Source organism: Esox lucius, chromosome 12 (assembly GCF_011004845.1).
Source record: "Esox lucius isolate fEsoLuc1 chromosome 12, fEsoLuc1.pri, whole genome shotgun sequence".
Classification (NCBI taxonomy): domain Eukaryota; kingdom Metazoa; phylum Chordata; class Actinopteri; order Esociformes; family Esocidae; genus Esox; species Esox lucius.
In genome coordinates, this window is record NC_047580.1 from 13929300 (window position 1) to 13945071 (window position 15772).

General features: G+C 45.1%; 1 protein-coding gene across 11 annotated transcripts in view; it reads right to left on the minus strand.

The window, feature by feature from the left end:
* Nucleotides 1-15772, minus strand: part of agrn (agrin) — a 236336-nt gene that overhangs the window by 13041 nt on the left and 207523 nt on the right. For 7 of the 11 annotated variants that reach the window (XM_020051742.2, XM_020051741.2, XM_020051744.2 and 4 more), the window contains 8 exons: nucleotides 14864-14998; nucleotides 13062-13152; nucleotides 11444-11608; nucleotides 10821-10932; nucleotides 9208-9219; nucleotides 7349-7465; nucleotides 898-1081; nucleotides 472-559 (listed from right to left, as the gene is read on the minus strand). In XM_020051742.2, coding sequence (XP_019907301.2) covers nucleotides 472-559; nucleotides 898-1081; nucleotides 7349-7465; nucleotides 9208-9219; nucleotides 10821-10932; nucleotides 11444-11608; nucleotides 13062-13152; nucleotides 14864-14998 — 904 coding nt within the window. The remainder of the gene's footprint in view (nucleotides 1-471; nucleotides 560-897; nucleotides 1082-7348; nucleotides 7466-9207; nucleotides 9220-10820; nucleotides 10933-11443; nucleotides 11609-13061; nucleotides 13153-14863; nucleotides 14999-15772) is intronic. The other 4 variants (XM_020051743.2, XM_013136443.3, XM_013136446.3 and 1 more) reach the window with 1 other exon arrangement.

The following is a 15772-nucleotide window of genomic DNA, read 5'->3' on the forward strand; positions in this document are numbered from 1 at the left end:
TTAAAATGGCAGCCGGGTCTTTGGTGCTCAGTTACATATAGCAAGTCAAAAATAAGCTTAAATAAACCCCCATTTAGCCAAGTGTGGACAGGAATGGTATGGTTATAGTTTTGCTGGTATAATATGGTGTGTGTGTGTGTGCTGGCTCAGTCTGCCATGACACACAGTGAGGGGGGGGGGGCGCTTGGGGCCATGTAGTAATTGTTAGCTGTGCCACTAATTAGGAAAATTCAGTCAAGACCAGAGAGACAACGCAAGGGAAGTGGTTGAGTTATTAGCTAACGCCTGGCTCACTACAAAGCCCCTAATAGACTTGGAATAATCAACCCTGTCACAACCACTTACTACACGGAAATATGAATGGGCTGGCCATTAGCCATGTCACTATTACCTGTTAGCGTTAGCATAGGAGGCCATTTCTCTTAAAGCAATTAACATTAGTATTGATGGGCATGATGGCCTCTGCTTTACCTTTTGGTGACGGCGTTGTGGTACTCGATGAATGTCCGTCCATCAAAGGCAATGGACTCTGTTTCTCCAGCGGACTTCTCGAAGACGGCTATGAGGAAGAAGAGAAGGAAGAGGAACATCAGATGGGATCACATGAATCAACAGGAAACATGGCTGCTTTAATTGGAGTGAGCCGAAAGATGGTTATGAATTGGGCTGAGTGTTCATGTGTAAAGTAAAAGGGACAGTAGGGCATACAGCCAAGGTTAATGGGTTTGGTAAAGTATGTGCGTAGTACGTATGTGTGTGTGTGTGTGTGCAAATGGAGTGAGAATGATGAAACAGAAGGGTAACTCTAACCTTCAAAGAGGGACATCGTGAGACTAAAATGACATCAATTTTCCACTGACAAACGCTGCATTTAATTCCGGATCCTTCTTCACTTACCATTCTGACATTGTGTGCCGGTGAAGCCATGCTGGCAGACACACTCGTGGCTCTCCAGCACGGGATTGCAGCGGCCCCCATTGTTGCAGGGCTCCCGGCTGCATGGGTGGCCCTCAAACATGGCCACATCACTGGAGTGCAGCGCATTCTCCTGACGCAGGATGGGTGTGCCCATAAGGGTGATCTAACAGTGGGATGGAGAGCAGGAGATGGGACTCAGACCTGCCATATTGCAGTGTGTAGACTGTACAGAACATTTGCTCCGGAGGGCATTCATTTTCATGGATACCATCCCCAATGGAGTGGAATCCCAAGGCCCCTTAGAGGTTTCTCTGTTGACAAGAATACTTTGCATGCAATGACAAGTATATATCAAGCATCTAACCCCAGAAACTAATTCATAAAAAAAGAATTGTCACACTGTTTTTATGAATCATGCCGTTACCAGGACTTATTTAGAAACGTTCAGAACCATCTTTTCCAATTAATTGATGGTAATTCCCAATTAAGCTACCTCCCTAAAAACTGTTATTGCATCCAGTGACAGTGATGTTGTCATTGCATGAACAGAATATGGGAAACATTTCAAAACTTGTAGAAATCTAGAAATAGTTTATTGAGCTGATAAATCAAAATGTTCACATTCTCTAACAAAGCAAGGTAATGTTGGATCAACTAAAATACTTAATAATGCTTGATGTAAAAAAAGTTATATATTTGTTTTTATGTTGATTGCAGAAGGCTTGGGACTCTGCAATCTCAATTCTGCTGGGTGAAGATTCAATTAGGAAAGACCTTAAGCGTGAATTTGACTTCACAAGAATGGCAGGGGGTAAAATAGGGAAACAAAATATGGATTACTCTTGTAGATCAACTGTCATTCTACTACTACCTTTGTTGGGTCACATTTTGGTTTTAGTTAGTTCTTTTACCATTCAATTTCAAGACCTGTGAAATACTGTAGGTATTTTCTGGATAAGATGGTTTAAAAAAAATAGTTTGATTTGATGACAGTTCTCCTTGTAAGCACTGCACAATTCAGAACACATGGGACAAACTGGTTGCACCAAGGCTATTCAGGTATAAGCCTGGTGGGATTAAATACCGCTAGTTTTACCCACTGGAAGTAAATTACTCATTAGTTGTCATTAGTTGGCTGGAGGACATTCATCTTTTGTCACAGGTTTGAATAAGTCCTTGATTAGAAAAGAGTGAAAACAAGCAGTGCTTTGAGCTTTGAGTTGATGCAGCATAAATAAAATGCACTGCGCATACAGCCGTATGTCTCAAACTAAATTAATTGAGCAAATGCTGATGAAACCCTTTTTGACTGAGCTTGGATTTATTTGGAGGTTTCAAGGTGAAGGTTTGAGAGATACATAGGTAGTGACAAGTCGGAGTTAGGCACTGTAGCAGTAACATCCTGCCTTTGTTGGACGGTTATTTCTGCTACTCAAAGATGAGCCGTTTGCTGTGGAGGAGAACAAACAAGCTGGAAAGTTGTCAGGGAAGAGATCCATGAGCTGAGAAACATGGAAGGACATCAAATGTGTGCTATTCTATTATTAGTTCAGTAAGCTACAAGAGAGAAGCCACTGTCAGCATTCCAGGGCTCCAACGACAGGTATTGTACATAAAGATAAATACAGTGACCTCCAAAATGATCTTCACCATTAAAAAAGGGGAGCGAAAGAAAATCGTGAAATAAATAAAACACTGAGCTCCATTTATTGCTGCACATTTTAAAACACTGAAGTATTCTATACCAAAATAATTGTTGAGAGCAGTGGTTCCAAAACCGCGTAAGGAATCAGCTTTAAAAATTATTATTATTCCTAGAATGCAATAACTACATAAAGCTTTTCACTTGTTGTATCTGCATCTGTTTTGTGTTTTAGATTGCTTAGTGTCCAAAAGAAATGTATGGTTACATGACTTAATGTGTACGTCATATATTTAGTTAATGTGTAAGTCATGTATGTAGTTAATGTGTAAGTCCATCCATCCATCCATCTTCTTCCGCTTATCCGGGGCCGGGTCGCGGGGGCAGCAGTCTAAGCAGGGATGCCCAGACTTCCCTCTCCCCAGACACTTCCTCTAGCTCTTCCGGGGGGACACCGAGGCGTTCCCAGGCCAGCCGGGAGACATAGTCCCTCCAGCGTGTCCTAGGTCTTCCCCGGGGTCTCCTCCCGGTGGGACGGGACCGGAACACCTTCCCAGGAAGGCGTTCCGGAGGCATCCGAAAAAGATGCCCAAGCCACCTCAGCTGACCCCTCTCGATGTGGAGGAGCAGTGGCTCTACTCTGAGCTCCTCCCGGGTGACCGAGCTTCTCACCCTATCTCTAAGGGATCGCCCAGCCACCCTGCGGAGAAAACTCATTTCGGCCGCCTGTATCCGGGATCTTGTCCTTTCGGTCATGACCCAAAGCTCATGACCATAGGTGAGAGTAGGAACGTAGATTGACTGGTAAATCGAGAGCTTCGCCTTGCGGCTCAGCTCTTTCTTCACCACGACAGACCGATACATCGACTGCATTACTGCAGAAGCTGCACCGATCCGTCTGTCAATCTCCCGTTCCATCCTTCCCTCACTCGTGAACAAGACCCCTAGATACTTAAACTCCTCCACTTGAGGCAGGCACTCTCCACCAACCTGAAGTGGGCAAGCCACCCTTTTCCGACTGAGGACCATGGCCTCGGATTTGGAGGTACTGATTTTCATCCCCACCGCTTCACACTCGGCTGCAAACCGTCCCAGTGCATGCTGAAGGTCCTGGTTAGAAGGGGCCAACACGACAACATCATCTGCAAAGAGCAGAGACGAAATCGTGTGGTCCCCAAACCTGACACCCTCCGGCCCCTGGCTGCGCCTAGAAATTCTGTCCATAAAAATTACAAACAGAACCGGTGACAAAGGGCAGCCCTGCCGGAGTCCAACATGCACTGGGAACAAGTCTGACTTACTGCCGGCAATGCGGACCAAGCTCCTGCTTCGGTTGTATAGGGACCTGACAGCCCTTAGCAAAGGACCCAGGACCCCATATTCCCCAAGCACCCTCCACAAGATGCCGCGAGGTACACAGTCGAATGCCTTCTCCAAATCCACAAAACACATGTGGATTGGTTGGGCAAACTCCCATGAACCCTCCAACACCCCGTAGAGGGTATAGAGCTGGTCCAGTGTTCCACGGCCCGGACGAAAACCACACTGTTCCTCCTGAATCCGAGGTTCTACTATCGGCCGTATTCTCCTCTCCAGAACCCTGGCATAGACTTTCCCGGGCAGGCTGAGAAGTGTGATCCCCCTATAGTTGGAACACACCCTCCGGTCCCCCTTCTTAAAAAGAGGGACCACCACCCCGGTCTGCCATCCCAGAGGCACTGTCCCCGACCGCCACGCAATGTTGCACAGGCGTGTCAACCAAGACAGCCCCACAACATCCAGAGACTTGAGGTACTCAGGGCGGATCTCATCCACCCCCGGTGCCTTGCCACCGAGGAGTTTCTTGACCACCTCAGTGACTTCAGCCCGGGTGATGGACGAGTCCACCTCTGAGCCCTCATCCTCTGCTTCCTCAATGGAAGAAGTGACAGCGGGATTGAGGAGATCCTCGAAGTACTCCTTCCACCGCCCAACGACATCCTCAGTTGAGGTCAACAGCTGCCCACCTCTACTGTAAACAGCGTTGGTAGGGCACTGTTTCCCTCTCCTGAGGCGCCGGATGGTTTGCCAGAATCTCTTCGAGGCCAGCCGATAGTCCTTCTCCATGGCCTCACCGAACTCCTCCCAGGCCCGAGTTTTTGCCTCCACAACCACCCGGGCTGCAGCCCGCTTGGCCTGTCGGTACCCGTCAGCTGCCTCAGGAGTCCCACAAGCCAACCAGGCCTGATAGGACTCCTTCTTCAGCTTGACGGCATCCCTTACTTCCGGTGTCCACCACCGGGTTCGGGGATTGCCGCCTCGACAGGCACCGGAGACCTTACGGCCACAGCTCCGAGCGGCCGCTTCGACAATGGCGGTGGAGAACATGGTCCACTCGGACTCAATATCTCCAACCTCCCTCGGGATCCAGTCGAAGCTCTGCCGGAGGTGGGAGTTAAAGATCTCTCTGACAGGAGACTCGGCCAGACGTTCCCAGCAGACCCTTACAGTACGCTTGGGCCTGCCGAGTCTGTCCAGCTTCCTCCCCCGCCATCGGATCCAACTCACCACCAGGTGGTGATCAGTTGACAGCTCCGCCCCTCTCTTCACCCGAGTGTCCAAGACATACGGCCGCAGGTCAGATGAGACGACAACAAAGTCAATCATCGACCTGCGGCCTAGGGTGTCCTGGTGCCACGTGCACTGATGGACACCCTTATGCTTGAACATGGTGTTCGTTATGGACAAACTGTGACTAGCACAGAAGTCCAATAACTGAACACCACTCGGGTTCAGATCAGGGGGGCCGTTCCTCCCAATCACGCCCCTCCAGGTGTCACTGTCGTTGCCCACGTGGGCGTTGAAGTCCCCCAGTAGAACAATAGAGTCCCCAGTCGGAGCACTTTCCAGCACCCCTCCCAGAGACTCCAAGAAGGTCGGGTACTCTGCACTGCCGTTCGGCCCGTAGGCACAAACAACAGTGAGAGACCTATCCCCGACCCGTAGGCGCAGGGAAACGACCCTCTCGTTCACCGGGGTAAACTCCAACACATGGCGGCAGAGCTGGGGAGCTATGAGCAAACCCACACCAGCCCGCCGCCTCTCACCATGGGCAACTCCAGAGTGGTGAAGAGTCCATCCTCTCTCAAGGAGTGTGGTTCCAGAGCCCAAGCCGTGCGTAGAGGTGATCCCGACTACCTCTAATCGGAACCTCTCAACCTCACGCACTAACTCAGGCTCCTTCCCCGCCAGCGAGGTGACATTCCACGTCCCTAGAGCCAGTTTCCGTGTCCAGAGATCGGGTTGTCTAGGCCCCTGCCTTCGACTGCCGCCCGATCCTCTTTGCACCGGCCCCTTATGGTCCCTCCTGTGGGTGGTGAGCCCACGGGAGGGATGTGTAAGTCATACATGTAATTAATGTTTAAGTCATGTATGTAGTTAATGTGAAAGTCATGTATGTAGTTAATGTGTAAGTCATGTATGTAGTTAATGTTTAAGTCATGTATGTAGTTAATGTTTAAGTCATGTATGTAGTTAATGTTTAAGTCATGTATGTAGTTAATGTGCAAGTCATACATGTAATTAATGTGTAAGTCATGTATGTAGTTAATGTGCAAGTCATGTATATAGTGTGTGATTTTGGAGTCAAGTTTTGTGTAAATAAGAATAGAAGATGTTTCTAATAATTTCTACATTAATGTGTATGCTACCATGATTATGGATATTCCTGGACAAGATGTTAATATTATAGTCCCAAGAAATGCCAATCTTCCTGGTGGACATTTCTATGTCCTTATATCCAATGAAAACACAAACTGGGTATTTCGACAAAATGTACAGAGCTTTCTATTACATGTAAATAGTGGTATGATTAGTACACCATGATGTACTTATTTTGTAACATTCTTATTTCTATTTAACTGAAACCATATTATTTACCAATTCCTTTAGCTGCCACACTCGCTGTTCAGCCTGAACATATTCATAAATAATGAGAAGTTGTTATGCTGACACAAGACCCTCCACTTGCCTGGGCAGGCTGACTCCCTCCACGGTCAGTGTCAGTAATGTGCTACCAAACTTTGTGCTATAAAACTAAATAAATACAGCACTCTGACCCACAAAACGTCTTTGCTGGATTCATGATAGTCTTGATAAAGTAAACCAAAGTAAACTGCACAAGTGGAAGTAGTTTTATTGGAATGTCAGGCTGTCAGCTGTTTTGTTCCTGGTTGCTGCTCTGACACCCTCCACATTTAAATCCTTTAGGAAGTAAATGTGTTGACCTTCACAAAAAATGGAGATATTTTTGGATGATATCAACATGGTTGTTTCTACAACATGAATAGGATTTGTGTCAAAAATGAACATATTTTAGCATGTTGAAATAAGCCACGAAAATGAAATCGAATCATAGACGTAACCTCCTAAGACCTGAGCTTTGATAATGTATTCATTTAAAATTTCTCTTAGCTATTTAGGATTAGTAGGACCTGATTAGTATAATATCTAAGCATGGCGCAGACAACTGCCCTCTAATAAGGACAATAGGTTTAAGTTAAGCAGACAGAAGCACATGGTGCAGGAAGCCTAAAACAGTGTCCTCATATGCGGACACAGGGTCTCAGGAGGTTAACAATGTACAAAACCCACCGTGTTATCATGTATTTTGAGTGAACAATCACTTTAAAAGATTTCCAAACAGTTACAGTTGTTGATGACTGACAGACTGTAACATAACTTTTTTTAAAGAGTGCGGGGCTAAACATACAGTATCCACTCGGTATTTGGTTGGGACGGTACACTCACCTTCTGAATGGCCCCCTTGAAGCCATCTTTAAGCGAGGCGGCCCTTGCTAGGCGGCTGAAATCAGGGGCACCACCCACGAACAGGGACTCCTTCAGGTTGAGAGCAGTGTGTTGGTTCTGGACCAAGGACACAGGAGTTAGAACTCTATAAAAACAAGGTCTGGAACCCTAACATGGGTCAGATGAACCCTACCAAATGTACCTCATCTCTAGGGACTAGCCCCTACCAGGTAGTGCAACTCTAAAATAACAGGAACTACAACCCTATAGCAGGGACTAGAAATGTACCACAGGCTCTAGAACTTAAACACAGGTACCATAACAGGTTCCATAACAGGTTCCATAACAGGTTCCATAACAGGTACCATAACAGGGAACCACACTTAATCTCCTCTCTTGATAAAACATTTTTTTGTTGAGCAACAGCACGATAAAACTAACAGCTTCCCTAATGAAAAATATTTATCTTTTGAAAGATATATATGTATAGTGCCTGCTTGACAATTCGCTATAACTATGCTACCTCCTTTTCAACATCATTACACTTGATATATTACGAAGCATAATTGATTTCGGCCCCACTCTTGAGCAGTCAATTATTCGTTATCTAAAGAAAAGGGCTACAAAGAGAGCCGCCTGGTGAAGCTGGAGCGACGATATGGATGGCGTTTTTTATGGAAGCCTCTCTAATGAATGGGTGATTATAGCGGTGACCTTTCCGGCGGAGAGCAAGCTGCAGTGGACGACCATGAAATCGGGCCCTTGCTCTATCAAGCACCCAGCAGAAGAGTGGTCTTCAGTTATGACAGGACTCCTACGGCGGAAGTAAAGGCTGCCTCTTAGGGAGGAATTATGGATTTTTATTTTTATGTAGGGCAGTAATTGCCAGAGGGAAAAGACAAGGTAATTGGTGGAAGGATTATGGAAGGGGCCAAGTAAACATGGGTTATGTTTGGAGAGACCTGGCATGGGGTTCTGCTTCTATTTGGGATGGGGGGGCCGAGGGGTGGAGGCCAGTGGGGTTTAGGCAGCCTTTCAGCTTGGTGGTGCATCTGGTGGGGGGTCTCAGAGCCCTGGCAGATGGGACACCATCGACACACCTATTACCCTTTAGCTAAAGATGATGCGCCACTGAAAAGCCAGATTGAGAAATCAGGTTGGGATTAATGATCATTTCGATTCAAGATTAAAGATGATGCGATTCTCTGGCCCGCAAGCGTGTTACAATGGCTGTTAATATCTAATAAACATGACCTCTATAAATCTAAATGGTTCCTTGTCAATGAAACAATATATCGTTACTGTTCAAACAGAGAGTTTGTCTGATGGAATGAGTACTGGTGGTGATGTCAGCGCGGTTGTGTGTCGTTATCGATGTGTGACTGACTTTAATATTTACTTTTACAAGTAAAGTACACGACAAAAGAACAACCCGGGCTTGGCACCTCACACTCTCTCTCTCTCTCTTAGCTTTCTTCACTCTTCTACTTCTCGCTCTCCACTGCCAAACGGTGCTGTAGAGATCCACGCCCACGAAAGACTAATGAAGACGTTTCATTGTTGCGAGGAACAATGGCGGTCAGGAAGATAACTGCCTCCCCTAGCCTCCCACCCTCCTTCCGCCTCCACAGCAGATGGACTGATGTGAAAGCCAAACGGAGCTCTTCAACAAAATGTTTCGACTTTGGCCCTGTATATGAACTTTTAGTACTAAACACAGACCCTTTTCCCCCTGTCAGTTCTATAGTCTAATAACGACTGAATGGTGGAGAATGGATATGAAAGGGCGAAATGAAACTGGAGCTGAAAGTGGAGATATGAAATATGTCTAAAGAGGTGGATGGGACTTGTCGCGTTACCTTGCGTGATTTCTTAGTTTCCAGACAGCACACAGTAAGAGAAAAGAACACAGGGGGAAAAAAAAGGTTATCAGAGGAGAGAGAAAACAGACGGCGGTGTGCGAAAGCATGTGCACACACACAAACGCACACGCATGCATACGCACACCAGACCAGGCCAACATAAATCTGCATAACACAACACAAACTGTGAAGCCCCCAAAGGTCATGCACAAGATAGAAAAGCTGCCACTCAAACAAAAAAGAGAAAATGTGCTCAAGGAAGTTGCAGCTGAGCGTCTAAACTACTGTGATTAAAACATAATTTGGATCCATATAACTAGTATAGACAGCGCTTTTCTGTTCAAGTGAGAAAGCAAGGATGGATTTGTGATGAAATGTTCTCTTTTTTTAGATGTCCTTCTGGATATACTGAAAGGTTCTATTTAAGATGTCCTGAAATACTGGAATAACCATCCCATTTATAATAACTTTATATAAGGTATCTGTATCAACGATACTAGGCTCTCTGAGTGCAAAGGGACTCCCTGGCTCCTCTCCTCATTGAAAATTCAGGAGTTCGAAAGAATTAGCGGCCAACTATATCCTGCACTGGGTCTCTATGCATTGAGCTCCTACATTAGTAGCCTCAGCTTAACCCCCCTCTCTTTTCCCCCTCTTTGCTCTGTTCTCTTTTAATATGATTTTCTCCCTCTGTTGCTGGAGTGAAACACAATTACCATATGGAGGATGGAAAGAAAAAACAAATAAGAGAAAAAGAGACAGCAGCGCATCTTGGAGGAGGCGGCATTGGCGTTGACGTGTGAGCGTACATGCTACTAATCACAAATTACACTTTAATATAATTGGATGACTTGCAGGCATACGTGGCGGCTATTAGATTGCTTTCATTTAGGCTCATGTACCTGGTTTATTGCTTGAGATTAATTATTATATAATTATTTTCACCATCTATCCATACCTATCCATTTCTTCGCAGCTCTTAGAGCATGGGTTAAAGCAATGCGTGCAAGTACTAATGGGCTGCACTGCTGAAGCTATTTGCTTAACTAGGAGCTAAAAGGAATTAGCCAAGTAATACTAATGGGTGTATAGCGCTCAGGCCATTGAGGCTGTTTGCCGACTGTGACAAAGAGACAAGATAATACAATTCTGTAGGAATTATAGCAGAGTCAAAGATGGCAGATAAAAAGGATTTAACAAAGAACGGAAATAAGGCATTTCCAGATCAAAGACGGCCTGTCAAATCTGCCCTCTAAGTCTCGGGTGTACTATTTCTCACCTTGACGAGCTGTCAGAAGACAGTGGAATATGTTTTCAAACACAACCCTGCTTGTGTGACCTTATGGACAACCAGAACTAGGGAGTTTTGTTTTCAGAGTCAGCTCTGGTTTGTTATCTACAGGGCACTCATGAAGTATACAGTGCAAAGCTACATTGATGCGCACGTACACAAAAACACACAGTAGCGCAGGCTAGGCTAAGCATATGCAAGGATGGATATTGCCTTGTATGCTAGCAGCTACGTAAAGTATATTCATAGCCTAGTTCTTTGCATGCTAATACGGTAAACAATTCTGATTAGCCTAACATGCTAGTTCTCTCTTTCTCACCGGTGACTCTCCTCTCACTGGGTCCTTTCCGTTGATGTTAATTTCTCCCTTGCGACTTGCCCGCTCCAGATTCACTGTGTTCCACACACCCATCTTCATCTTATCTTTACTCCTGTATGAGCGGTACCCACGAAAATACACACAAGCCAAGATGTCAAGGACATCTTAAAACAACATACACAAATACAGTCCAAAATCAAAGAGACACTGAACCCTAGAAAGGTCCAGACTATGTAGACCCACAGAGTCACTAAAGGGATACAGACTACTGGAATACAGTCACTGCAGGGTTCTAGACCAGTGGTTCTCAACCTGGGGTACTAGGCAACCTTAGGGATACTTGGTCTATCCACAGGGAGTACTTGAGAACACTCATGACATCATAGGCTTACTAGTAAAATTAACATGCGGGGGTACTTGGGGGGTACTCAGAAGAGAGCAACATTTTGTTGATGGTACAGTAACTGAAAAAGGTTGGGAACCATAGTCACTGCAGGGTTCTAGACTAGTAACTACAGGGTTCTAGACTATTCACTACAGGGTTCTAAACAAGATATACAATGGGGATCGAGACATGTCACTTTGGGATTGTAGAGTCATTACAGTTCTAATGTGGTGCCCACCTGATGACTGCAGGGCCCTTTCCCAGGTCGTAGCGGAACTCCAAGATGCCGTCATTGAGGGCGAGGGAGATGAAGTCCCCTTTGCCATCAGTTTTCTGGCCGTTGTAGAAGATCATGCCATTGGAGTCGTTGGCCAAGAGCACCACTGTCATGCTGATCTTTTGGCTACAGGGACAACACCAACCATGAGTAAACAAGCAAATACAGACTAAATATATACAATAACAATAACATCAATACAATAGTAAAAAGACACTAGAGAAAAGACAAACAACAATGTTAAGAAACGCCAATGCTTAACAGACTTGGCATTACTCTTTCTATTAAAAAAAGCAAACCCGAAACCCTTGTTTTCAGAAGGTAAACAGCTTAATTGAGTATGATACATACTGTGCAGTAAAATATGACAACATTTCCTTAAATACAAAGTAACTCATTGACTTTTGATTGTCATATACATGCCTTTGAACAGGAGGCAAACCAACCGCATACAAATCGTAAAGCATGGAGTTGGTGGCATTACAGTTTGGGGCTGCTTTGCTACCATGGGTCTGATGAACCTGGCATCATTGAGTCAATTATGAATACCATATTGTACCAAAGAATTCTTGAGGAGAATATGAGGCCAACAGGTGATGCTGACATGTCTGTTTGGGATCATTGCCCTGTTGCAAAATCCAAGCAAATACTACAACAGCATAATAAGAAAAAATAAATGATGGGTTATGGAATGAGTCAAAGCCCAGATCTCAGTCCTATCGAAATGCAGTGGAGGGCCATGAAGTGGGCCGTTCATGCAGGAAAGACATTGAACATGGGACAGTTGAAACAATACTGTTGAGAAGAGAGGGAAGTTATTTCAGCTAAAGAGGGCAACACCAGCTACTGAAGCTATTACATATCCATGTCCAAATATGTCAAAGACTTTCCAGAGGATCGACTTACTTTTTCACATGACTTTAAGTTGTAACATGTTTTTCCTAATATTGGAAAAACCCTGTTCAGTAGGCTAGCCCTTGCTAGTTGAAAGTTGGCTGAAGTGCTAAAATGTGGAGACCACTTCTTTATTTACCTTAAGACACGAAATTCCTTAAAACGACATTCTCTTTGTGTACATTCCACAAGTAACATACACTTTACTTAAAACTTGTACATGTCCTGCCCTCTTCTATTTGCACTTCTGGTTGCATGCAATTGTAACTGCATTTCGCTGTACTGTACTTGTACTGTTCAATGACAATAAAGTTGAATCCAATCTAATCTGTTATATTTTGGGTAACCTACACAATACTGATTTCTACCATAGAAATATAATAAAGTATATCATTATGGAAATACATTTAGGAGGACGATTATCTATTGTATTCCATTTAATTCCATGCTACTCAACCAATCACAGGACAATTCTGCCCGAGGCACAGCTTTAAGTATCTATCTGCCATTCCATAAGATCAAAGCAGCTCAGTATTAATTTCTGTGGATGCATTATGCCTTTACAATATAGGACATAGAATCCACTCAGATACGTATCACTGATGGTTTCTAAGTAAAAACATACTGCTATTCAGGTAATTGGTAAAACGTGTGTGTGTACTAGTAAAATAAGTTTTGGACTTACTGGAGATCGTGTCCATAGGTGTGTAATCCTTTCAGCTCAAGGTAAGAGTCACCGCTAAAGAATGGCATGTAGGTACCTTTCTTTTCCGTCACTGAGAAAAGAAAACAGAAACCGAATGCATTATGACAGGGATAATGTCATCCTTATGATAGCAACCAACCAGACTGTGCTTTAACACACACAGACACACACACACACACACACACACACAGTGTGGGCCGGGAAGGCTGTTTTTATTAGTAATTAGGAAAATTAACTAGCTGAGTCTGGGTGGGCAAGGTAGGCAGACAGAGATGATTAAGCAGACTACTCATTGTGCAGGAGATGGCTAACAATGTTAACGACCAGCCGAGGAGAGAAGGGGCACTGTTATAGATGCAGCATCGAAGTGTTCCGCCGAACCAGCTGTCATAAAACGGAAAGCAACAGCTACCTCAGAGCTCAGCCAGTTGCGGAGCAGGGTACGATTTCAGTTCCTTGAGCTTTATACACAGGCGAGCGCAAAAGGCATTCACATATAAACTACTTAGGCATTGTAACGTGGAAATGCGAGTGAAAATGTGCCTTATGGCAAAAAGGGCTGGATTCGCCTCTGACATAAAATCTCCATGGATAACAGGATCTCAGATGACTGCCATCACATGGTTGACAGATGGGTAAAGATAAGCAGCCAAGGCCATTCTAGACAGTTTCACTTGAAAATCACACAGGACATCCAGTGAAACAGCTCTGCGTAACCAAACCATACAGAGCTTTTATACTGTATTTACACAACCACTGTATGTCCATTCAAGGCTTCCCTCAAATAAGCGGTTCACCACGTTGCTTACTGTTCTCAAACGCTGCTGAATGAGGTCTTATCTGATGAGGAGATTTTAACTGTTTGCAGTACAGCCCTGAAAGGCTCCATATCTCATTCAGATCCTGACACAAAATCTAGCTGGATGTCTTCTCCATTAATCACCAGAGGACCGACGCTATTAGTCATCTCATTGATTTTATCCAAGCCTTTAGAGGATGAGACACTCTTCCCCTAACATAGATTTTCACATTTCGGTTCAACATCATTTATTTTAATGCGAGACAAAAGGAGGTTCTTCTGGCTTTTCCAGACCCAGTTGTGTTAAGAGTCCGTGGACTGCATGAGAGCGACTGTGCATTTGTCTATGTAACTTCTGAACACCAACCGTCATTACAATACAGTGAGTCAGAGCCAAGCCATTTTCTGCCTTTATATTTGGAAAACCTCAAGGAAAATGTCGATAGGTGGTGGTGGTGCTAAGAAATGTGCGAAAAACAGTGACAAACAAAATAGCCGAAAGTGCTAATGATAAACTTCAAACGCAGCACCGGCTCATAAGGATCTCCTCCCCAGCTGTGGCCCGACGTGTGTTTGAACACAACACCTGTGGGTGGGAGGAGGAGTGATCCCGTGAACGGTTAGGGTGAGGCTCGCTAACAACCGAAACCGAGCCAACTGCACGAACAGCCTAACGGGCCAATTGTGACGCCGTGCACCGAAAAAAAAACCCCGGAGGCAGCGACGCAACTCTCTGCATTTGATCTCCCTTGTGATTCTGGTTGGGGAGACAGACTGCCAGAACACAGAGAAAACCAAGGGTGGGAAACAGACAACATACATGCCGTATATATGTCAGACTCGCTCGCAAACACTCACACACCAACAGACAAACATACACACACACACACACACATTCATGCTCGTACGCTCACTTGCATGGATGCATGCACACTGTATCCATTAGTGGGGGTTTAACTTGTAGTAAAGACGGTGGCAGTACCTCTCTCACAGTGGCGTCCTTCACGACCCATTGAACACTCACACTTGTACCCTCCCTCTGGCAGCACCTGGCACTGGGACGAGCGGTGGCACAGGTTGGGCTCGCACGGGTTGTGGCTGTCGGCACATGTTGGACCTGTTGTTCACCATCAGCGGAACGAAAAGACACAAACCACAGAATTTTCACAGGTTGAAACCGCCTACTCCCATAAAAGCCAGAAAATGAACGGCAAAGCAGCGGTAATACATGAACTCCAATAAGTAAAGCTCTTTCTCTTGTCCCTTTGCAAAACGTTTTTGCTACGGTACAGGCTGCGGTAATAAATACAAGCCATTCGTTTCAGACCATTTTCCCTCCATTCCATTTGAGAACAGGGTGAGGACGGATTTCCTCAGTAAAGGAGGTCATTTTCCTAATAGGATTTAGAAATATTAAACATGCAGATTAAGGACAGACCCAGGCACTCTGCTTCACCACCTCTCCACCACGTTTACAGAGCCTTAGTTCCTGGCAGGGGGAAACGTAGCTGAAACGGCTCTCCGATGTATGAAATGGCTTTCCACTATGCTAGCCAGGATGTATCCTAATTCAGCCATCATTATTTCAGTAGCCTGAGCTGCCTCAGGCGAGAAGAAGGCTGTAATGAACCCCTCCTGCTGATTTGTGAAGGAAGGCTCTTTCCCATCCACATCTATTACGATCTCTCTTTTCAATTTCCCTCCCATCTCTGTCTTTCCCCATCTCACTCTATCTTTTGCTCTCTCACTCTTTGTCCCATCTAGGCTAAACACGAAACTTCCATATTTCTCATCTTAAACTGTTTCCGTGCCTGTATGTGTGTTTAGAGCATTCTTGTGGTGCGAGAGCTTTAGTTAAAAGCTACAGAATATGGGCTATGGAGGCTAGTAC